General features: G+C 55.8%; 1 protein-coding gene across 6 annotated transcripts; it reads left to right on the plus strand.

Moving 5' to 3' along the window:
* Positions 1-838: 838 nt before the first annotated feature.
* Positions 839-21,213, plus strand: SH3GLB2 (SH3 domain containing GRB2 like, endophilin B2). Of its 6 annotated transcripts, XM_034929244.4 has the most exons (13): positions 839-1,062; positions 6,796-6,937; positions 8,004-8,132; positions 14,341-14,474; positions 14,742-14,834; positions 16,226-16,237; positions 16,948-17,010; positions 18,554-18,577; positions 19,038-19,127; positions 19,377-19,477; positions 19,781-19,795; positions 19,902-20,142; positions 20,457-21,213. In XM_034929244.4, the coding sequence occupies exons 1-13, from the start codon at positions 1,000-1,002 to the stop codon at positions 20,562-20,564; spliced, it is 1,215 nt and encodes a 404-aa protein (XP_034785135.1). In that variant the 5' UTR covers positions 839-999; the 3' UTR covers positions 20,565-21,213. The 6 variants fall into 6 exon arrangements, with proteins under 6 accessions (XP_034785135.1, XP_034785138.1, XP_034785140.1 ...); XM_034929246.3 differs by lacking the exon at positions 19,781-19,795 and having other exon boundaries at positions 895-1,062; XM_034929245.3 differs by lacking the exon at positions 16,226-16,237 and having other exon boundaries at positions 896-1,062.
* The last annotated feature ends 793 nt before the right edge of the window (positions 21,214-22,006 follow it).

Genomic DNA, 22,006 nt, shown 5'->3' on the forward strand with positions numbered 1-22,006 from the left:
TGAGATCAGGAGTTCAAGACCACCCTGGGCAACATGGCAAAACCTTGTCTCTCCTAAAGTACAAAAAATTAGCGGGGCATGTTGGTGGGCGCCTGTAGTCCCAGCTACTCGGGAGGCTGAATGAAGCAGGAGAATCGCTTGAGCTCGGCAGGTGGAGGCTGCAGTGAGCCGAGATCGCGCCACTGCACTCCAGCCTGGGCGACAGAGCAAGACTCTGTCTACAAAAACAAAAAGTATTGCATATTTCAAAATTGCTAAAAGAGTACATTTGAAATGTTCTAACCACAAAAAAAGTAGGTGAGGTGATGGATATGTCAATTAACTTGATTTCATCATTCCACAATTTCATCACCTTGTAGGCCGTAAATATATATTTATCAATTAAAACTTTTGAAAAGCATTGGTAAGATGGCAAATAATATGTAATTATGGTGTGTACGTGCAATCATCTAAGAGCACATGTGTTCCAGTTTTAATAATTTTAGTAAAAGGAAAAAAAGAGGCCGGCCCAAGCGGCGGCGGCAGGCGCATGGGGGCAGCAGCGAGCACTGCCCAGCAGCGAGCCCTGCCCAGCACAACCTGCTCCCCCGACCAACCCCGGCTCTGGCCGCGCCAAGGCCTCGCCCCCACCCATGTAGCTCCGCCCCACTGCTCTCTCGCTCCGCCCCTGTCCCGCCAGTCCCGCCCCCTCCGACTCCCCCCGGCTTCCGCCAACCAGCCCGGCCCCCGCCCTGCCCTCACCCCTCTAGCTCCGCCCCACTGCCGTCCCGTCCCGCCCCAGCACCGCCAGCTCCGCCCCCGCCCCTCTAGCTCCGCCCCGCGGCCTCCGCGCCCCGCCCTGCGCGCTCGGGCTGGCTCGGCGGCTGCGGCGGGCGGGCAGGCGGGTGCGCGGAGGGCTGGTGCCCCGCAGCAGGTGGGCGGGGTGCGGTTGGCGGCGGCGGCTGGGCCGGGGGCTGCCGGCTGCGCTCGGGCCGTGCGCGGCGGCCGTGCGGGCGCGCCATGGACTTCAACATGAAGAAGCTGGCGTCGGACGCGGGCATCTTCTTCACCCGGGCCGTGCAGGTGAGGCCTGGCGTCGCGCCGTGCGCCGGGGGCCCGGATGTGAGGCGGGCGGGGAGCACCCTGCGGCAGACGCCTGGGGACGCGGGAAAGCCCTCCCGGGCTGCTGCCCTCGTCCCCGCCGCGGGCACACCTCTGCCCCTCTGAGCCCTTGCTGACCGGAAGAGGGAAAGAGCCCGTGCGGCCCGAGCCGGGCCTTGGCCCTGCTGCCTGGGGCGAGGCACCGGTGCCCACCCTTTGGGCTAGTTGGGTTACCCTGCTCCCCTGGCGCCTGCCTGGCTGAGGAGGGGAGGAGGCACCGGCTGGGTGCTACCTCCCTGCCCTTGTCCAGCAGTGACTAGCGCCTGGCGGGGCATTTAGCGACCTGGGTCCCAGGCCCAGGGACTCATGCGTCCACCACAACCCCTTCTCCGAGCCTCAGTCTCCGCACCTGTGCAATGGGCGGCTGGTGCCATGAGTCCCTCATGGCCATTTCACACGTTTGGATAGTCAGGCCGGAAGCCAGGAGTTGTTTCTTTTCTGCTCCACGGGAGGTCTGTTTCCTTCGTCCCTAGGCCTGGGGGATGGGGAGAGGGCTGGGGTCTGGCTGGGAAGCTGTCCAGGCCCACGATGCTGAGATTGGAAGAAGTCCTATCCGTTGAGGGGCAGAGAGAAACAGGCAACTCAACATCATGGGAAGACCTAGGGTCAGGTGTGGGTGGGAATGTGCCCTCCTGTGACCTTGGGGGAGGGGCCTTCATCTCACTGGGCCTCAGTTTCTCAGTCTGAAAAATGGGATCAGTATTCCTGCCTCCCAGGACAGATGTGAGGATTCTGTGGGACTCTGCATATGTGTGCTCACCAAAGGCAAGCTCATTATTGGTGTCAACGTGGTTAATATTGCACCTGTGCAGCATGTGACCTTGGACAAGTCACTTCTCTCAGAGCCCCGCCCTCCCCTTCTGTAAATCTGGTGTAACACTGTGGTTATGGGATTCAGTGGGATTCCGCAGGCCCGGGGCTGGCCCATCCCAGGGTTCTGGGAGCAGGTCCTGTAGTCTTGTCTTTGTCGTTGTCATCGTTGTTGTTTCTGTTGAGTACAGTTCTCTCCCCACCCCCAACCTGGGCACTCCCCTCCCCAGGAGCCCACACCCAGCCAGCAACCCATGTAGTCATGTTTACTAGAAGGTGCTGTGTCCCGCTGAGGATTAGCATCCCAGCGAGAATTCACTGCTTAATGTGTTCCAAATCTGGTGGGCAGCCCCAGCCCTAGTGGAGATGCCAGGATCCCAGAGCCCCTCGGATTGGACGGCCCCAGTCCATCTGGGAGGGGGGAACCCACTCTGCTGTTGGTATGGCAACCACACTATCTCCCACATCTGGGAAGAACCTGATCTGCCAGTTCCCTGCTAGGGCTGGGGCCTTGCTGCCTGACCTGGCCAGGGCTCTCAGGACCTAGGCAGAGCAGGGCCTAGGTGTGGCTCCGCTTGGTGGGAGCTGCCCCACAGGGTCACTGTTACTGGAGTGGGAGCCAGCAGTCAGGCCCCAGCCTCGGGGTGGGAGGGAGGGAGCTGAGAGCTTTATAAATAGAGGCTTTCTCTGCTCTGCACGCCCACCCCACTGCTGCCATTTTCCTGGGAGCAGCCTCGGACTCCAGCACCAAACCCCTTCCTCTTGACAGGATTGGGGCAGAGTGGCAGGCCAGGGGATAGAGAGGCCTGAAATGTGACCTGGCAGGAGAGGCCACAGAGGGGCTCCGCCTGAGACCAAGCTGGCCTCGATGAGAGACAGTCAGGAGGGATGGGAGAGGGGTTCTTTATGATCAATACATGTGATGGGCTCAAGAACCTCCCAGTCCCTGCAGGTACAAGAAACAACTTTAAGAGCCTCCCCGATCCAGCAAGGAACAAGGCCTTGGCCCTGAGATGAGGATCCAGAGGGCAGGATCCCTTTTGTATGGGTCATTCTGGGATGGTCTCCTGCATGGAGGGCCCCTGAACTGTGCTCAGAAAGTAGGGAGGGGCTCGTGATGTTGGTCCAAGTGGCAGGAGCAGCCCAGATAAGGGCACCGAGGCAAGAAAACCTAAGGCAGATTTGGACAAGATGCCAGTGGGGGTGGGAGAGGGCAGGAGGAGTGATAGTACTAATACTATTAGTAGTAATTGCAGTAATAGTAATAGTAGTGGTAGAAGTAATACTTATAAAGTCCAGAGAGGTGGTGGCATCGTCATCATGGAGCTGGGCAGACTGCAGTGGACATGGGATGGATGCCCTCTAGTTTGGGAAAGCCTGGTAGAACTTCTCACCTGGGCAGATGTGGCCTGTAAGGGAGGGCGGGGTGGGGAGTGCTGCTCTGAACCTTGGTAAGGAGGGGAGGTGTTGAGGTGCACATTTAGGGTGATGCCCTTGGTACCATCAGGGTAGCTCCTGAGAGCTGAGGAGGGATGTGAGGGAGGCCGGCCTGCCTGCCTGCCTGCCTGCCTGCCTGCCTGCCTGCCTGCCTTCCTGCCTTCCTGCCTTCCTGCCTGCCTTCCTCCCTTCCTCCCTTCCTCCCTTCCTCCCTCTCTCCTTTCTTCTTTCCTTCCTTTTTTTTTTTTTTGAGACAGGGTCTCATCCTGTCGCCGAGGCTGGAGTGCAGTGGCACAATCTCGGCTCACTGCAACCTCCACCTTTCGGGTTCAAGTGATTCTCCTGCCTCAGCCTCCCGAGTAACTGGGATTATAGGCACCTGCCACCACTCCTGGCTAATTTTTTTTTTGTACTTAGTAGAGACAGGGTTTCACCACGTTGGCCAGGCTGGTCTCAAACTCCTGGGCTCAAGTGATCCTCCTGCCTCGGCCTCCCAAAGTGCTGATATTACAGGCATGAGCCACCATGCCTGGCCTTTTTTTTTTTTTTTTTGAGACGGAGTCAGTCTGTCACGCAGGCTGGCGCAGTCTCAGCTCACTGCAGCCTCCGCCTCCCCGGTTCAAGCAATTCTCCTGCCTCAGCCTCCCGAGTAGGTGGGATTACAGGCGCCCACCACCACGTCATGCTAATTCTTGTATTTTTAGTAGAGATGGGGTTTTACCATGTTAGCCAGGCTGGTCTCGAACTCCTGACCTCACGTGATTCACCTGCCTTGGCCTCCCAAAGTGCTGGGATTACAGGCGTGAGCCACCATGCCCGGCTTCCTTGCTGTCTTTTTTTTTTTTTTGAGATGGAGTCTCGCTCTGTCACCCAGGCTGGAGTGCAGTGGCGTGATCTCGGCTCACTGCAAGCTCCACCTCCCAGGTTGATGCCATTCTCCTGGCTCAGCCTCCCGAGTAGCTGGGACTACAGGCGCCTGCCACCACGCCTGGCTAATTTTTTGTATTTTTAGTAGAGATGGGGTTTCACCGTGTTAGCCAGGATGGTCTTGATCTCCTGACCTCGTGATCCGCCCGCCTCGGCCTCCCAAAGTCTTTCTTTTTTTAAGGCAGGTTCTTGGTCTGTCACCCAGGCTGGAGTGCAGTGACATGATCTTGGCTCATTGCAACCTCCGCCTCCTGGGCTCCCACCTCAGCCCCTGGAGTAGCTGGGACTACAGGTGGGTGCCACCACGCCCAGCTAATTTTTTTTTTTTTTTTTTTTTTTTGAGACTGAGTCGCCCTCTGTGGCCCAGGCTGGAGTGCAGTGGTGCGATGCTCAATGCAAGCTCCACCTCCCAGGTTCATGCCATTCTCCTGCCTCAGCCTCCCGAGTTACTGGGTCTACACGTGCCCGCCACCACGCCTGGTTAATTTTTTGTATTTTTAGTAGAGAAGGGGTTTCACCTTGCTAGCCAGGATGGTCTCGATCTCCTGACCTCGTGATCCGCCTGCCTTGGCCTCCCAAAGTGCTGGGATTATAGGCATAAGCCACCATGCCGGGCTTTTTTTTTTTTTTTTTTTTTTTTTTTTTTTTGTAGAGATGAGGTCTTACTGTTGCCCAGGCTGGTCTTGAACTCCTGGGCTCAATCCATCCGCCCACATCGGCCTTCCAAAGTGCTGGGATTATAGGCATGAGCCACTGCACTTAGCCAAGGCTTTTCATTAATGATGGTGATAATAATACTAGCTAACATGTATCAGCCCCATACTGTGTGCTGGCCAAATAGCCAATGAGCTAGATCCTGTTATCTGCATTCTCCAGGCAGGGGCTCTCAGGTCCAGAAGGGAGACTTTGCCTCTTCGAGCCTTGGTTTCCTCATTTGGGAAATGGGGTGAACGCCACCCCCCTCAAAGGACTGGGTGAGGTAATAGAGCCACGAGGAAATCTGAGCCTCTGCTCTGGAAGGTCTCATTTTGGGGAGTGTGATGAGGAAGAGGAGGCAGAGCCAGCCAGGGTGGGGGAGGGAGGCCAGGAGCAGCTGGCCCCAGGCAGGAGCTGAGGCCATACCCCTGGCAGCTGGGCCCTCCCAGCCCTGCAGGGAGAAACCCAAGCTCTGCTACATAATTGATGGCTGCTGAGCTCCTGGTGGCCGCCCAGCCCGCCACCCCCCGCCGCAGCTGGAGCCAACTGCAGCCAGGGATGATTCATGGCTGACCGACTCCTGCATGGCCCTGCCCCTTGCTCAGCCTCAGTGGCAGCATCTGTGAAATGGGAAACAGCCCTCCTTGCATTAGAGGTTGATGAGGTCATGAGGAAACCCTTAGGACAGGGCTGGCCAACAGTGTTTGTTGTTCCTTATCTTACCCCTGCAGGTCTTCACCCTGGCTGTGACCTTGGGCAAGCCCTTTCCCTTAGCTAGAGAAGGCCTTGGTGTCCCTGTTTGGAAAATGGGGACATGTGTTCCAGGGCCCTCTTAGATCAGAGGGGCCAGGACTTGGACCAGTTTCTGGTTATTCCTAGGTAGCCCCCACGGCTTCTACCAGCTTTGATGGGGACCCATGCAACATCTGGGCCCTGGGTGTGCCCAGCCGCTGGCTCTGATAGGCTGGCAGTGTTTCCATCTACCCTACCAGGTGGCCAAAGCCAACCGTTTGGCCATCCTCCCTCCCTGCATTCCCCTTCCTTCCCAGACGTCTCTGCACCCATCAGCTCATAGCACCGGTGCCTTACGTGGGGCAGCAGCACTGTAGCCGACCCAGCCTTTATGTGTAACCCACATCTTTCCTCTTTCATCCTCATAACCTATGGGGGAGGTGCTATTATTCCCTTTTTTCAGCTCAGGAAACCAATGCTCAGAGAGGCAGAGCCCCTTGCCCAAAGTCACACATCTTGACAGTGGCAGAACTAAGACTTGAATCAGGTCCTTCTGAACCCCGACCCTGGGTTCTTCCCCTCCCTCCTCTGGCACCCTCTCCCTAGCAGCTCCCAGCTGCCCATGGAGCCCCCTGATAACCCCAGACCCTACTCCCTGCCCTGTTTGTCCCGAGTACTTTCTACCAAGTCCTCTCCTTCAGAGTCAGGCTCAAAGGACCCTAGGGCTGGCCTCCCCAGGGTTCCTCACCGCACTAAGCTGTGTGCCAGATTGTGTATGAAGGTGCATTTTTGTGGGGAGAGAGTGTAGCTTTCATTGGATTTCCAAAAGAAGCTGTGATTCCCACACTCTGGCCCAGCCACCTCATTTCACAAAGGGGAAAACAGTGAGGCCCTGCCAGGTCACACAGTATCACCCTCAGGGCTGGTTCCTTGACCCTGGGGCCTGCCTGGGTTCCTGCTGGTGGGGAGGGGCAGTCCTCCCTTTCCCCACCACTCCCCCACCTCCTTCTGAGCTCTCCCCCTCCCCACCCCTTGGCCTTCCCTTCTGCGTAGTTCACGGAGGAGAAATTTGGCCAGGCTGAGAAGACTGAGCTTGATGCCCACTTTGAAAACCTTCTGGCCCGGGCAGACAGCACCAAGAACTGGACAGAGAAGATCTTGAGGCAGACAGAGGTGCTGCTGCAGCCCAACCCCAGTGAGTGTGTGTTGGTGGGCCCAGGGAGGGATGTAGTCGTGGGGCAGGGATACAGTAGGAGGCCTGGCCCTGTTGTGGCATAGGTGGGGCGGGGCTGCAGCCGGGGTTTCAGCTAGACTCTTGGGCTCAAGGCTGTTGAAGAGGGACAGTTAAAAGAAAATGGGGGACTCTGTGTTGGGCTGCCAGACACTCCAGGGCAGTGGAAATACTGAGTTTTGCACAGAAGAGTTAAAATGCCTGGAAGCTAAAACGCACATGGGAGAAGAGGCAGGCAAAACACACACCTGGTTGGTCACTCTGTGTTTTTTTTTTTTTTTTTTTTTTTTTGAGGTGGAGTCTTGCTCTGTCACCCATTCTGGAGTGCAATGGTGCAATCTTGGCTCACTGCAACCCTTGCCTCCTGGGTTCAAGCGATTCTCCTGCCTCAGCCTCCTGAGTAGCTGGGACTACAGGCACATGCCACCACGTCCAGCTAATTTTTGTATTTTTAGTAGAGAAGGGGTTTCACCATGTTGGCCAGGCTGGTCTTGAACTCCTGACCTCAAATGATCCACCCGCCTTGGCCTCCCAAAGTGCCGGGATTATAGGCAGGAGCCACTGTGTCCGGCCCAACCTGGTCACTTTCAAGAGGTCAGCAAGGCCCAGAGATGAAGGGACTGCCCGGAGCACACCCAGGCAGGCCCCCAAGGTCAAGCAGAAGCGACCTGCAGGACTTCCGGGGAAAGGAGGGTGGCTCCGGGTCGTGCTGTGTGTCTGCCTGGAAGTCTGCTCTGTGGCTCATTGAGGGGCCAGATAACTTTTGGGTGCCAGGAGCAGAGAATTGTGCAAGCATGTATTATGGTCTGTAATCATATTAATAAGGGAGAAGTGGACGGGCCCTGGCTTCCTCCTCTGTATAGTGCTGGGTCAATCACAACAGTCTCAGGGTTGGGCATGAGCAAGAGAGTATTCTGGAAGTCAGCAGGCCAGGTGCACCTGTGGGCAGGGCCGGGTCTGGGTCTGTTTCTGTTTCATTTTTGGGCTTGAACTAAGGAGCCCTGTGGCTTTGGCTGCTGTCTCCCCACAGGTGCCCGAGTGGAGGAGTTCCTGTATGAGAAGCTGGACAGGAAGGTCCCCTCAAGGGTCACCAACGGGGAGCTGCTGGCTCAGTACATGGCAGACGCGGCCAGTGAGCTGGGGCCAACCACCCCCTATGGTGAGCAGGCCTCACAGCCAGGGACTAGGGGTCATGGTCTTTAGCTCTGATTCTCCCTCCCTCCCTTCCTTTTTTTTACTTAAAAAAATAATTATACAAATAATACCTGAATTCATTCTAAATGTAAAAACTCTATGCAGAAAAAAAGAGTAAAAAATGGAATCTTCTCTTAACCAGTTTTGGTTTGTGTGTGTGTGTTTTTTGTTTTTGTTTTTTTTTTGAGATGGAGTCTTGCTCTGTCGCCCAGGCTGGAGTGCAGTGGCGTGATCTCGGCTCACTGCAAGCTCCACCTCCCGGGTTCCCGCCATTCTCCTGCCTCAGCCTCCCAAGTAGCTGGGACTACAGGCGCCCGCCACCACGCCTGGCTAATTTTTTTTGTATTTTTTAGTAGAGACGAGGTTTCACCATGTTAGCCAGGATGGTCTCGATCTCCTGACCTCGTGATCTGCCCGCCTATACCTCGAAAACTGCTGGGATTACAGGCGTGAGCCACCGCGCCCGGCCTATTTTTTTTTTTTTTGAGACACAGTTTCACTCCATCACCCAGGCTGGAGTGCGGTGGCGCGATCTCAGCTCACTGCAACGCGCCCGCCTCCCAGGTTCAAGTGATTCTCCTGCCTCAGCCTCCCGAGTAGCTGGGACTACAGGAGCCTGCCACCACACCCAGCTAATTTTTGTGTTTTTAGTAGAGGCAGGGTTTCACCATGTTGACCAGGCTGTTCTCAAACTCCTGACCTCAAGTGATCCGCCTGCCTCAGCCTCCCAAAGTGCTGGGATTACAGGTGTGAGCCACCGCACCTGGCCTATTTGTGTGTATTTTTTAATGGAATCATATCGTGTGCTATCTGGGAACCTGACATTTTTTTTTTTTTTTTTTGGAGATGGAGTTTTGCTCTGTTGTCCAGGCTGGAGTGCAGTGGCGCAATCTCAGCTCACTGCAACCTCCGCCTCCTGGGTTCAAGCAATTCTCCTGCCTCAGCCTCCCAAGTAGCTGGGATTCCATGTGCCCACCAGCACACCTGGCTAACTTTTTTGTATTTTTAGTAGAGACGGTGTTTTACCATGTTGGCCAGGCTGGTTTCCAACTCCTGACCTCAAGTGATCTGCCCGCCATGGCCTCCCAAAGTGCTGGGATTACAGGCATGAGCCACCGCACCCGGCTGGAACCTGACTTTTTAACTTGACATCATATTACAGGTACCTTTTCACTGAAGCATTTATAGAACCATATCCATCTTTTTTTTTTTCATTTTAAAATTTTATCCAAGTATAAGCTATATATTATAAAATGTGTTTAAGTGTATAATTCAATGATTTTTAGTAAATTTACAGAGTTGTACAAACATCTCCACAATCTAACTTTTTTTTTTTTTTTTTTTTGAGGCAGAGTCTCACTCTGTGACCCAGGCTGGAGTGCGGTGGCGCAATCTCAGCTCACTGCAACCTCTGCCTCCTGGGTTCAAGCATCCCGGGTCCTCCCTCAGCTACCCAAGGAGCTAGGATTACACACGCCCACCACCACTCCCAGCTAATTTTTGTATTTTTAGCAGAGACCGGGTTTCACCATGTTATCCAGGCAGGTCTCGATCTCCTGACCTCCGGTGATCCACCCGCCTCAGCCTCCCAAAGTGCTGGGATAACAGGTGTGAGCAACTGCGCCCAGCCAAACTTATTTATTTTTTTATTTTCTGTTACCTTTTTTGAGACAGGGTCTGGCTCTGTCCCCCAGGCTGGATTGCAGTGGTGCAATCTCAGCTCACTGCAACCTCTGCCTTTTGGGCTGAAGGCATCCTTCCACCTCAGCCTCCTGATTAGCTGGGATTACAGGTGTCCACCACCATGCCCTTCTAATTTTTATATTTTTCTGTAGAGATGGGGATCTCGCTATGTTGCCCAGGCTGATCTCAAACTCCTAAGCTGAAGTGACCTCCCACATTGGCCTCCCAGAGTGCTGGGATTACAGGAGTGTGCCACCGTGCCCGGCCCACAGTCTAATTTAAAGAACATTTCCATCACACCCCAAAAGTCCTTCATGTCTATTGTCAAGCCCCATTTTCACCTCCAGCCAGCCAACCACTAACGTGTTTTCGGTCTCTATAAGTTCATCTTTTCTGAACATTTTATATAAATGGAATCATATGACATGTTGTTTCTTGCATTTAGCTGCTTTTACCTAACATAATTTTTTTTTTTTTTTTTGAGATGGAGTCTCGCTGTGTCACCCAGGCTGGAGTGCAGTGGCGCAATCTCGACTCACTGCAAGCTCCTCCTCCCGGGTTCATGCCATTCTCCTGCCTCAGCCTCCCGAGTAGCTGGACTACAGGCGCCTGCCACCACGCTTGGCTAATTTTTTGTATTTTTAGTAGAGATGAGGTTTGACCATCTTGGCCAGGCTGGTCTTGAACTCCTGACCTCGTGATCCACCTGCCTCGGCCTCCCAAAGTGCTGGGATTACAGGTATAGCCACTGTGCCTGGCCTCAGGTAAATTTAACTTAACTCTTTTTTTTTTTTTTGAGACGGAGTCTCTCTCTGTCACCTAGGCTGGAGTGCAGTGGCGCAATCTTGGCTCACTGCAACCTCCGCCTCCTGGGTTCAAGCAATTCTCCTGCCTCAGCCTTCCAAGTCGCTGGGATTACAGGCACCCGCCACCATGCCCAGCTAATTTTTTGTGTTTTTAGTAGAGACGGGGGTCTCACCATGTTGGCCAGGCTGGTCTTGAACTCCTGACCTTGTGATCCGCCCGCCTTGGCCTCCCAAAGTGCTGGGATTACAGGCGTTAGCCACTGCGCCCAGCCAATTTAATTTAACTTTTTAAGAAGTTGCCAAACTGTTTTCCAAAGTAGCTGTATGATTTTTTTATTCCTGTCAGTAGTGTGTTGTTTCATTTTCAGATATTTGTGGATTTTCTGGGTTTTCTTCTATTGTTGCTTTTAACTTAATTCCACTGCGATCAGAGAATGTATGAACATGTTTTTTATTTTTATTTTTATTTTAGTATTATTATTATTTTGAGATGGAGTCTCGCTCTGTCGCCCAGGCTGGAGTGCAATGGTGCCATCTGGGCTCACTGCAAGCTCCACTTCCCAGGTTCAAGGGATCCTCCACCTCAGCCTCTCAGCCTTCTGAGTAGCTGAGATTACAGGCACGCACCATCACGCACCTATAATCACACCCAGCTAATTTTTTTGTGTGTTTTTTTTTTGTTTGAGACAGAATCTCGCTCTGTCGCCCAGGCTGGAGTGCAGTGGCACGATCTCGGCTCACTGCAACCTCCGCCTCTCGTGTTCGCGCCATTCTCCTGCCTCAGCCTCCCAAGTAGCTGGGACTACAGGCACCTGCCACCATGCCAGGCTAATTTTTTTTTTTTTTTCAGTGGAGACGGGGTTTCACCGTGTTAGCCAGGATAGTCGATCTCCTGACCTCGTGATCCACCCGCCTTGGCCTCCCAGAGTGCTGGGATTACAGGTGTGAGCCATCACACCCAGCGTATTTTTTGTATTTTTAATAGAGATGGGGGTCTCACCATGTTGGCCAGGCTGGTCTCAAACTCCTGATCTCAAGTGATCTGCCTGCCTTAGCCTCCCAAAGTGCTGGGATTACAGGCATGAGCCAGCACACCCAGCCTCATATTTTTATTGTTTTAATCCTTTTAAATTTATTGAGACTTGTTTCATGACCTAGTATATGGTCTATCTGGGGAATGTCCTAGGTTCACTTGAGAAGATGTGATATTATGCTGTTGAGGGTGCAGTGCTATATAGGTGTCAGCGAGGCCACATCGGTTAATAGTGTTCAAGGCTTGTATGTCCTTGCTGATTTTGTCTTGTCCTATTCATTATCAAGAGTAGACTATTGAGGCTGGGCATGGTGGCTCACACCTGTAATCCCGCCACTTTGGGAGGTCAAAGTGGTTGGATCACCTGAGGTCAGGAGTTCAAGACCAGCCTGGCCAACATGGTGAAACCCTGTCTCTACTAAAAATACAAAAAAATTAGCTGGGCATGCTGGTGCGCGCCTATAGTCCCAGCTACTTGGGAGGCTGAGGCAGAAGAATTGCTGGAACCCGGGAGGCGTAGGTTGCAGCGAGCCAAGAGCGCGCCACTGCACTCCAGCCTGGGAGACAGAGCGAGACCAAAAAAAAAAAAGAGCAGAGTATTCAAGTTTCCAACTATTACTGTTGAATTGTCTTATTTCTCTCTTTGTCAGTGTTTGCCTTATGTATTTTGGAACTGTTTGCCTTATGTATTTTGGAACTGTCTTAGGTCTGTATGTTTATATTTGTGCATCTTCCTGATGAATTGACTCTTTTATTATAAAATACTACTCTTTGTCTCTAGTACCATTTTGTGTTAAAGTCTATTTTGTCTGGTAGTAGTATAGCCACGTTAACTCTCTCGTGGTTACTGCATATATTGTGTACTTTTTTCAGCCCATTCATGTCTTTAAATTTAAAGTGTATCTTTGGATTTTTTTTTTTTTTTTCTGTCACCCAGGCGGGAGTGCAGTGGTGCGATCTTGGCTCACTGCGACCTCCACCTCCCGATTTCAAGCGATTATCCTACCTCAGCCTCCTGAGTAGCTGGGATTACAGGTGCTTGCCACCATGCCTGGCTAATTTTTGTATTTTTAGTAGAGACAGGTTTCACCAAGTTGGTTAGGCTGGTCTTGAACTCCTGACCTCGTGATCCGCCTGCCTCAGCCTTCCAAAGTGCTGGGATTACAGGTGTGAGCCACCGCACCCGGCTGTATCTTTTTTTTTTTTTTTTTTAAGACAGTCTTGCTCTTGTTGCCCAGGCTGGAGTACAGTGGTGTGACGTTGGCTCATTGCAACCTCTGCCTCCTGGGTTCAAGCAATTCTCCTGCCTCAGTCTCCCAAGTAGCTGGAATTACAGATGCACACCACCACACCCAGCTAATTTTTGTATTTTTAGTAGAGACGAGGTTTTGCCATGTTGTCCAGGTTGGTCTCGAACTCCTGACCTCAAGTGACCCACCCACTTTAGCCTCCCAAAGTGCTAGAATTACAGGCATGAGCCACTGCGCCCGGCCTTGCCTTCACTTTTGAAGGATTGTTTTGCTATATATAGAATTCCTGGATGAACAATTTTTTCTTTACTTTGAATATATTATCTTACTGCTGTCTGGCTTCTATTGTTTCTAATGAGAAGACAATTCATCTTATTTTAGCTCTCTTGTATGTGATGAATCAAACCATGTTTATTCTTTTCTTTTTTTTAAAGACAGGATCTTGCTGTGTCACCCAGACTGGAGTGCAGTGGTGCAATCATAGCTTACTACTATAGCCTCAAACTCCTGGGTTCAAATGATCCTTCCGCCTGGGCCTCCCAAAGTATTGGGATTACAGGCGTGAACCAGCGCGCCCAGCCTCTTATTGTTTCTTCACATATTTTTTCTGCCTTATTTTCTCCTCCTCTTCTGGGACTCTCGTTAGTCATATGTTGGTTCACTTGACAGTGCCCCATAGGTGCTGAGGCGCTGCTCATTTTTCTTATGATTTTCTGTTTATTTTTTATAAAGACAAGGTTTTGCCATGTTGCCCAGGCTGGTCTTGAACAGCTGGGTTCAAGCAGTCTGCCCACCTTGGTTTTCCAAAGTGCTGAGATTACAGGTGTGAGCCACAGCATCCAGCCCAATAGTTTTTCTTGATTAAATGCTTTTCAATTTGTTTTTTGCCTTGGTCAATTTGCAGAGTCCAGAAATGGATGTTTTTGACGATTGTGTCCAGTTTTCTTTCAATTTGTTTTATTTTCAAAGAGATAAGGTCTCCCTATGTTGCCCAGGGTGGTCTGGAACTGCCGAGCTCAAGTGATCCTCCCGTCTCGGCCTCCCAGAGTGCTAGGATTATAGGTGTGAGCCACCGCACCTGGCGTGGTGTCCAGTTTTATTGTTACTTTTTTTGGGAGGGGATTTGTTGAGCTTCTTTCTCTGACATTCTGGAAGTCTAACCCCGATCTTTATAATGGCTGCATTGTGTTTCATATTTTGGCTGTCCCATTGTTTATTTGTTAGTCCCCAGTTGATGGTGTAGTGTAGGTTGCTTCTGCTTTTTCCCAGGCAAAGCATTCTGCACTGAGCACCCCGGCCCTTGCTCTTCAGCAAGCTCTTCCTGAGCCCTCTCCTGCTGCCTGTAGATCAGAGTAGCCTGAGCCTGACCTTCTTCCTCACGCTTCAACTCTGTTTTCTCAGGGAAGACACTGATCAAGGTGGCAGAAGCTGAAAAGCAACTGGGAGCCGCGGAGAGGGATTTTATCCACACGGCCTCCATCAGCTTCCTCACACCCTTGCGCAACTTCCTGGAGGGGGACTGGAAGACCATCTCGGTGAGGGCCCTGGGACTATTCCGCTTCCTGGTAACCATGGCAGTTCCCTCCTCAGAGCCTTTGAGCACAGGCTCTCTTCCAGTGCTGGGGCTACAAAACTCCTGAGGCCTCCCCAGAGAGGGCTCCTTTGGACTGAGTGACCTCCTATCTCTGGGCCTCCGTTTCCCTATCTTGACTTGATAGTCCCCGGCACCAATCTTGCCATGCATGGCTCAGTGTCTCCCAGGGCAGCCCAGGGTCTCACTGTCCCCATGCCCTGCCCTGTAGAAGGAGAGGCGGCTCCTCCAAAACCGGCGTCTGGACTTGGATGCCTGCAAAGCGAGGCTGAAGAAGGCCAAGGCTGCAGAAGCCAAAGCCACGGTAGGTGTCCCCGCTCCCCGCTGGCCTCCTGGCCCAGGCTCTGGCTGGAGCCAAGGGGTGGTGGCGTGAAGGGACCTGGTATTTGGCATGACCTCTCTCCCCTCTCCCTGGCTGGAGATGCCTGGCTGGGGGCTGCTGGGCCGAGCCTCTCTGTCCCTGCCCTCAAGGGAGCCTTGGTGGCCCCCGAGCTCTGGTTCCCAGGGAGATATCTACGGTGTGGGCGGACCAGCAGTGCCCCCAGCTGGGTGCACCACCCCACCAGGCAGCTGGAGTCTCCTGCATGCCCTGCCCTGCCCTCCTAGATGCTCGGCTCTGTCCCCGGCTCTGCCCGGGCATGGCACCTTCTTACTAACTCTACTACTTGCTGCTTGAACGTCAGGCCCAGGGTCCCTGTGCTCAGGCGCCCCCACGATGGTGTGGAAAACCTGGGAGCTGGACCGCCCGCTTGCTCAGGGCCGTGTCCGAGGGGTCCCATGAGATTGGATAGGGCCTGGGCCATCTGGCGCCCTCTTCACTCCCAGCTCACTGAGGCCTGTTCAGCCTGGCTGGGTCAATGGGACGCAGCCTGGGACAGTGTGCCCAGGGCGAGGCCAGGATTGGAGGAGCTGGGCCCAAGGGTGAACACCCTCCTGGCCCAAGAGGTTGCTCGGGGCTGCCAGGCCTAAAGGCTGCCTCACACCTTGCAGAGGGAACTCCCAGGCCCAGGCCTGCTAGGGAGATGGCTACCTGTGGCTGCCAGCTGATTAGCCGAGGGAGGCCAGGCCTAGCCTGGGCTCACAGCTGCCCATGCACCTTGCGTTCCCCTCCCATAGTGTGGCCCCAGAGCCAGCACTGCCCCTGGCGAGAACCGTCTCAGGTCACTCAAGTGTGTGGGGTCTAGATCAGAGGCAGGGGTGTAGTTGTTTCAATCTTGGGGTTGGCTAGGGTGACCTGTGCCTATTGGGATGACCTCTTCTAAGGCACCTGAACAGGACAGTCTCCCCCGTCACTTAGGGCCAGACAACGTCTCTGGAGTAACTCAGCCAGAACACACTCTCTCCATCAGCCAGGCCAGAGGAGCCTTTCCTGTCATTGCAGTGGTGTGGCCTCTCCCTCACCTGGTGGGCCTGGACAACCTCACATCCTGGGGTTGGGCCAGGCCACCTTTCCAGAGCTAGGACTTGGGCAGCCCCAGGAACAGCATTCCAGAGGACTCAAGCTCCACAGCTGTGTCCCCATAAGCACGCACACGTTAGGACTCTTCAGGAGGGCAGGCTGCGGTGCCTCCCTCCGCCCGACCGCCTGGTGTCCCCTCCCACTGGGGCCTGGGGGGCCTGCTCCTGCCTGCGCTGTGGACTCACTAACTCTTTGTTTTTGTTCCTTTCCGTCCTGCTTTGGGTAACTTGGCTCAGTGTGAGGGAGATGTGAGTATACCTGTCCCACGCGCTGTGCTGCTTCCGGTCTGCCCATCTTGCCCGTGGACCCACGGTGCCATGGCCAGCCCACATCCTTGGGGCATTTTGCAAGCAGCTGGTCTCCCCGCCAGAGCCTCTACTGTGCAGGGCCTCTGGTTTAGGGGGGATGCCAGGCGTTGGGGCCTGTGAGTCAGCTTTTTGCAAATGTTGGATACCTGTCACTCTGTCTGCCCATGCATCCATCTGTCCACCCTCATTGTCGGGAGGGGCCTGGCCCTTGATGCAGGAGCGAGAGATGTGGTGTGCGGATTCTGGGATGGAAAAAGCCATCCCAGTTGGGGGTGGGCTGTGTTTGCGGGACCCTGGGGCATCTGAGTGCCACTGGTCTGGGGAGGAGGGGGCTGTGGCCCCTGGCAGGGGAGAGCCCAGCCTGTGACTTGCTCAGGCAGCCTCGGCCATCTCCTCACCGCATTTGCTCTCCTGAGCTCCAGTGCCTGCAGCCACTTGATCTTTGTCTGGACTCTCCAAGTCCCTAGGCCCCTCATCTCCAGGTGGTTGGAGTTGGGAGAAGGGGGTTTGTGTTGTGTTTGTATCCCCCTGTCCCTGGGGTCAGGCCTCTTGGCATCTCGTTGTGCAAGACTCTGGGGTAGCCTCCTGACCTCGACCCTGGCCCTGGCCCAGGGTGACCCCCTCCCCACATGAACTCTGTTCCCTGCCAGACGGTGCCTGACTTTCAGGAGACTAGACCTCGTAATTACATTCTCTCGGCCAGCGCCTCCGCGGTAAGCGCACCCCACCCCCACCCCACCCCTCGTCCTCCTCTCTCCCCACGTCCCACGCCACTGCCTCTGACTGCACAGGAGCTAGAAGCCAGCTTGGGTAAGGCGGGGGCACTGCCATGTGATCAGGTCAGTCCTGAGACACTGGGGAGGGGCAGCAGCCCCCACCTCTGTCCACGGCCTGGCCCCGGTGCCCTGTGGCCATGGAGCTGGACTTGTTTCCCTCTGCAAAACGCTGGAGCTGGCGGCAGGGCCAGCCACACTGAGTAGTGTGGAGAACTCAGGGCGGCAGCTGTCCCATCCCCAGGGCCCCTCCACCTCCTGCTGTCTCTGAATGCCAGGCCCTGGGGAGGCCCTGAGGATAGAGGAGGAGGCCTGGCCGTGCCTTTCCGGAGTTCACAGACCCCTAAAGACAGGAGGCAGGGATGGCGTTGTAGGCCTGGAGAGCGCCTGGGGGGCGGGAGGGCCTGAGGCTGTGCTTAAGGCCCAGAGGTCCTGGAGCAGGGCATGTCTTGTCCTGAGGCTTAGGCAGGGCCCCCAGGGGAGTTGGGGCAGGAGGTGGGGAGGACAGGATCGTGGAGGCTTCGCATGTCATGGTGTCTGTTGGTTTTTAAGCTTTCTTGGGAAGTCTGGTGTTTCCTATGTAGTTTGGGGACTAGGCCACACCTCTCCCTCATGCTTGTCACCACTGCTACACCTTGTCTGCCCACTTTCTCTCCTTCCCGCCCCTGGAGGTGAGATCCTCACCTCTCTTGTGAGCATGCTGCCTCATGTCTTCCGTGCCGTCGTTCTGTGGCTGGGTGACTGTCCCTCAGGCCGCCAACCCTAGTTGGCTCTCACAGCAACTTCCAGTGCTCCTGGACGGGGACTTCCTAAGCAGCATGGGGGCCACATGGGCGGGCCACGCACACTGGCCTGGGTCCGCATTCCCTATTTCAGGCTGTTGTCTCGGGTCAGATCTCCGGAAGCGGCAGGAGCGCTGGGTCTCCTGGTCGTGGCCGGGCAGCGTCTTTCTTCTTCAGGGTCTGGATGCCACTTCCCGCCTCCTCCCTGTGCCCAGTGGAAGGAGAAACATCCTAGAGGGTGGAGACTGCCCTGTTTTTCTTTTGCCATTGAGTCCCAGTGTGACTCAGGCACGAGGCCACCTTTCTCTGCCAGAGGACAGAAAGCTTCAGTGACTGGCCCAGGGTCACACAGTTCTGCCGCCCAGCCCAGCAGCCTGAGCCAGCAGTCAGGATGGGGTGGGGACACTCCGTCTCTCTTGAGACCCCACTCAGAGAATGGGGCTGACACTGTAGGAGAAATATAAGCAGGACTCCTGCTGGCTGCTCCCCTCCTGCATGAGGCATGTTAGAGGGACTGGGACCGCCAGCCCCCAGCTCCCATGCCGGGCCTCGGCCCAGTCTCAGCTCCTGTTTGGGAGGGTGGGGCAGAGGGGCAGGGGGGCAGAAGTTGAGTCTGGGAGCTGGGGCAGGGCACAGGCTCTAGGGTCCAGCTGTCCTCCTCTCCCCTCCCCTGCTGGCCACTCCTGCTGCCGTCTCCACAGCTCTGGAATGATGAAGTGGACAAGGTAAGTTGGGGCCTGGGGGGCTGGGCTCGGGGAAGAAGGGGTGGCGGGGTGCAGGCACACTTGCTGCTGTGGGGTCTGATCTGTTTCTCACTCTGCCCCACACCCACTGGGGAGGGGTTACTGCTTTCCCTCCCTGGGCCTCAGTTTCCCCTCTGTGGGGAAATGTTTTCTCCACAGTACCCTGTAGCACACAGTAGGCCCTCAGGATGCACTTGCTGGGTGGATTTCTCCGATGGGTGATGGAGGAAGGGTCTGTCACTGCAGCTGCCTGTGGGGTCCTGAGTGGGGCTCTAGCTTCTCTGGGGTTGGGGCTCCAGGTGTGAAGTCAGGCATAGACCCAGAAGGCTCTCCGTGTTCCCAGGGGAAAGGGACAGGCGGCTCCCAGGTAGGCTCCAGGAGAAGACTGCGGGGAAGCTGGTGGGTGGTGTGTGGGTGCTCATGGCTGCCCTGCCCTGCCCAGGCCGAGCAGGAGCTCCGCGTGGCCCAGACAGAGTTTGACCGGCAAGCAGAAGTGACCCGTCTCTTGCTGGAGGGAATCAGTAGCACTCACGTGAGTCCCCCTGCCCACCCTCACTAAAGCCCAACCCTCAGCAGGCACCAGGTGTGCCTGAACCACAAGGTCAGCAGGGCTGCCCCAGAATGGCCCTCACAGAGCAAGTCCCACCGGGGAGGGTGTGGGCGCAGGGGCAGGGCACCCTGGAATGCCGGAGCAAGGTCTGGTAGAGGACGGGGATGGGGACGGAATTTTTTGTTCTGAGGGCGGCAGGTTAGAAGTCAGCCTCTGGCCTCTTCCCCGCAGGTGAACCACCTGCGCTGCCTCCACGAGTTCGTCAAGTCTCAGACAACCTACTACGCACAGTGCTACCGCCACATGCTGGACTTGCAGAAGCAGCTGGGCAGGTGCGGGGCCAGCACTGCTGAGCCCACTGGGGCCCCCTGGCTCCCATACCCTGTCCATGGGCAGCATGAGCTCCTCTGGGCAAGTCCTGTGACACAAAGCCGGGTTGGAGGGCTCTGCCAGAACCCACTCTGGGCCTGGGCATCTCATGTGTATGAGGGTGGAGTGGCTGGCCTTACTGACGGCCGAGTCCCCTGGAGCCCCTGAGGGTTTCTAGGGAATGCCTGGGTGGGGAGGATGGCAGGGACCAGGGGGTGGGGCCATCTCATCCTTCCCTTGCTTTGCTTTTCCCTTTGTGCTGCCAGCTCCCAGGGTGCCATGTGAGTAGCCGGGGCTGGAGTGGGGCTCCTGGGGCTGGGGAGGGGAGTTTGCCTCCGGGGTCCCTTCTGGGACTCCCACCTGCTAAGATGTATCCCTCCTCTCCAGATTTCCAGGCACCTTCGTGGGCACTACAGAGCCCGCCTCTCCACCCCTGAGCAGCACCTCACCCACCACTGCTGCGGCCACTATGCCTGTGGTGCCCTCTGTGGCCAGCCTGGCCCCTCCGGGGGAGGCCTCGCTCTGCCTGGAAGAGGTGGCCCCCCCTGCCAGTGGGACCCGCAAAGCTCGGGTGCTCTATGACTACGAGGCAGCCGACAGCAGTGAGCTGGCCCTGCTGGCTGATGAGGTGGGCCCGGTGCCACAAGGTGGGGCAGGAATGGGCTGGGTGAGGAGCAGCCTGGGCGCTGGGATCAGGCACATGGGGCCTGGAGGGCCCCTGTTGGCAAAGTGGGGACCAGCAGGTTAAAGAGAGCATATCCAGCTCTGAGGAAAGGGTCCTTGCTCTGCTGGGTCTCTGGAGCAAGTGAGATGAGCGCCAGCCACTGAAGGTGTAGCACATGCCACGGGCCATGGGGAGGTGGCAGCTCTGTCCCCACTTAGTCCTGGGGGCAGTTCCACCCTTGGCCAGGCCATGACCGTCCTCTACTGCCATCTCTGCAGCTCATCACTGTCTACAGCCTGCCTGGCATGGACCCTGACTGGCTCATTGGCGAGAGAGGCAACAAGAAGGGCAAGGTCCCTGTCACCTACTTGGAACTGCTCAGCTAGGCAGATGCCCCCATCCCCCCGCATTCTGGCCTAGGCAGGAGAGGATGGGCACAGCCCTGCCACTTAACTTGTTTGTTGGTGACACAGCTGTTCAGAGTGGGGAGAATTCACCCCATTCTGTCCCTGCCCCTAGTCACCTAGCTGTGAGGGTGCCTGAGGCTGAATGGCTCCACCCCTCCCCCAGCCCTGCTTCTGACCTGTGGCTCTGGAGCCCCTGCCCCTGCCTGCATCCCCGAGCACCCCACCCTCCAGGCTCCACTAAGGAGGGAGGGGCTGTCTGCAGCAGCTGCACTCAGCACCTAGGCCAGGGTGGGGCCGCCGCAGATGGGCTCAGGAAGCCCCAGGTGCACTCAGCGAGAGCCCTGCCTTTCAGTTGCCAAAAGCTGCATCAGGGGAATGCGGCGAGGCACACAGGGCTCTGGCAGCCCCTGGGGACTGGGCGCTGCCCCTGGGAGGGGAGAGCCTGGCCAGGGCTGGTGTTGGGCCCGGAGCAGCATCTTCCGGTGCTATCCTCCCCTCCCACCCCTCACAGCTCAAGCCAAGTCCAGCGGCCGCAGTCTTCACCTCTCCACACTCACTTTTTATCTGGTGTTTTTACTTCTGCCTGCGTTTGCTCTCTAGCCAATAAACCCTCCTTGTGTGCGAGTCACCTGGGCTCCTGTCAGGGCCTGGCCCTGAGGGTGGTAAAGGGAAAGGTAGACTCACCCTCTGCCCCACTCTTCCAGAGAGTAGCAGGGGCCCTGTGGCTGCCCCGGCCCCCAGCTCTCTAGTTGGGAAGAAGTGCGGCCCTCCCTGTCTTCTGCGGGGCCTGTGCCTCTCAGAGGGCAGTGCTGTTCCTGGCCATGAAGCCGCACAAGGAACGTTTTATTCCTAAGAAAAAGTTTCCTAAATTTGGATTGTGGAGCGGACTGTAGAATGCGTCTGACAGTTCAGTTCAAGCACAAGAAGTGGGTAGCGGTCAGTGCTGTCTGCAGGTCGGGCGTTTCACCCAGCACGTGCCCCCGTGCCATGGGTTCTCATGCCGTCCTCAGTGTCCACATTTCACAGATGAGATCAGCAAGACAGTCATCTCCTCAAGGGACCACAGTTGGCAAACGGCCAAGCAGGGACTGAAGCCCAGGCAGCCTGATTCTAGAAACCCTAAGTGATGTCTGTGTCTTAGATGGCCCCTAGCAGGACCTAGCATTCTGACTTCGGTCCTGAGAAGGCCAACAGCCAGTAGGCCCCACTGTTGGGGCTTCTGAAGAGGGGATTGGGGGATGACGGGGGCACGGGGCTATAAATAGGAAGGCACAGAGCTTCAAGAAAGGCTCACCCAGGGATGAGCTCAGCCCACTGGGCCAACGAAAGCAGGGTCAAGGACAGGACCAGCACAGGCCAAGGAAGGGAATATCTGACAGCGCCCACCCAGCCAAACCCTCAGCCCAAGGACAGGAATGAGG

Source organism: Pan paniscus, chromosome 11, assembly GCF_029289425.2.
Source record: "Pan paniscus chromosome 11, NHGRI_mPanPan1-v2.0_pri, whole genome shotgun sequence".
Taxonomy (NCBI): domain Eukaryota; kingdom Metazoa; phylum Chordata; class Mammalia; order Primates; family Hominidae; genus Pan; species Pan paniscus.

Coding starts and splice junctions, on each gene's coding strand:
- SH3GLB2 (XM_034929244.4), top strand. CDS start 1,000: ATGGACTTCAACATGAAGAAGCTGGCGTCGGACGCGGGCATCTTCTTC. Junction 8,133..14,340: donor GGGGCCAACCACCCCCTATG/GTGAGCAGGCCT, acceptor CTGTTTTCTCAG/GGAAGACACTGATCAAGGTG. Junction 19,128..19,376: donor AGGGAATCAGTAGCACTCAC/GTGAGTCCCCCT, acceptor TCTTCCCCGCAG/GTGAACCACCTGCGCTGCCT.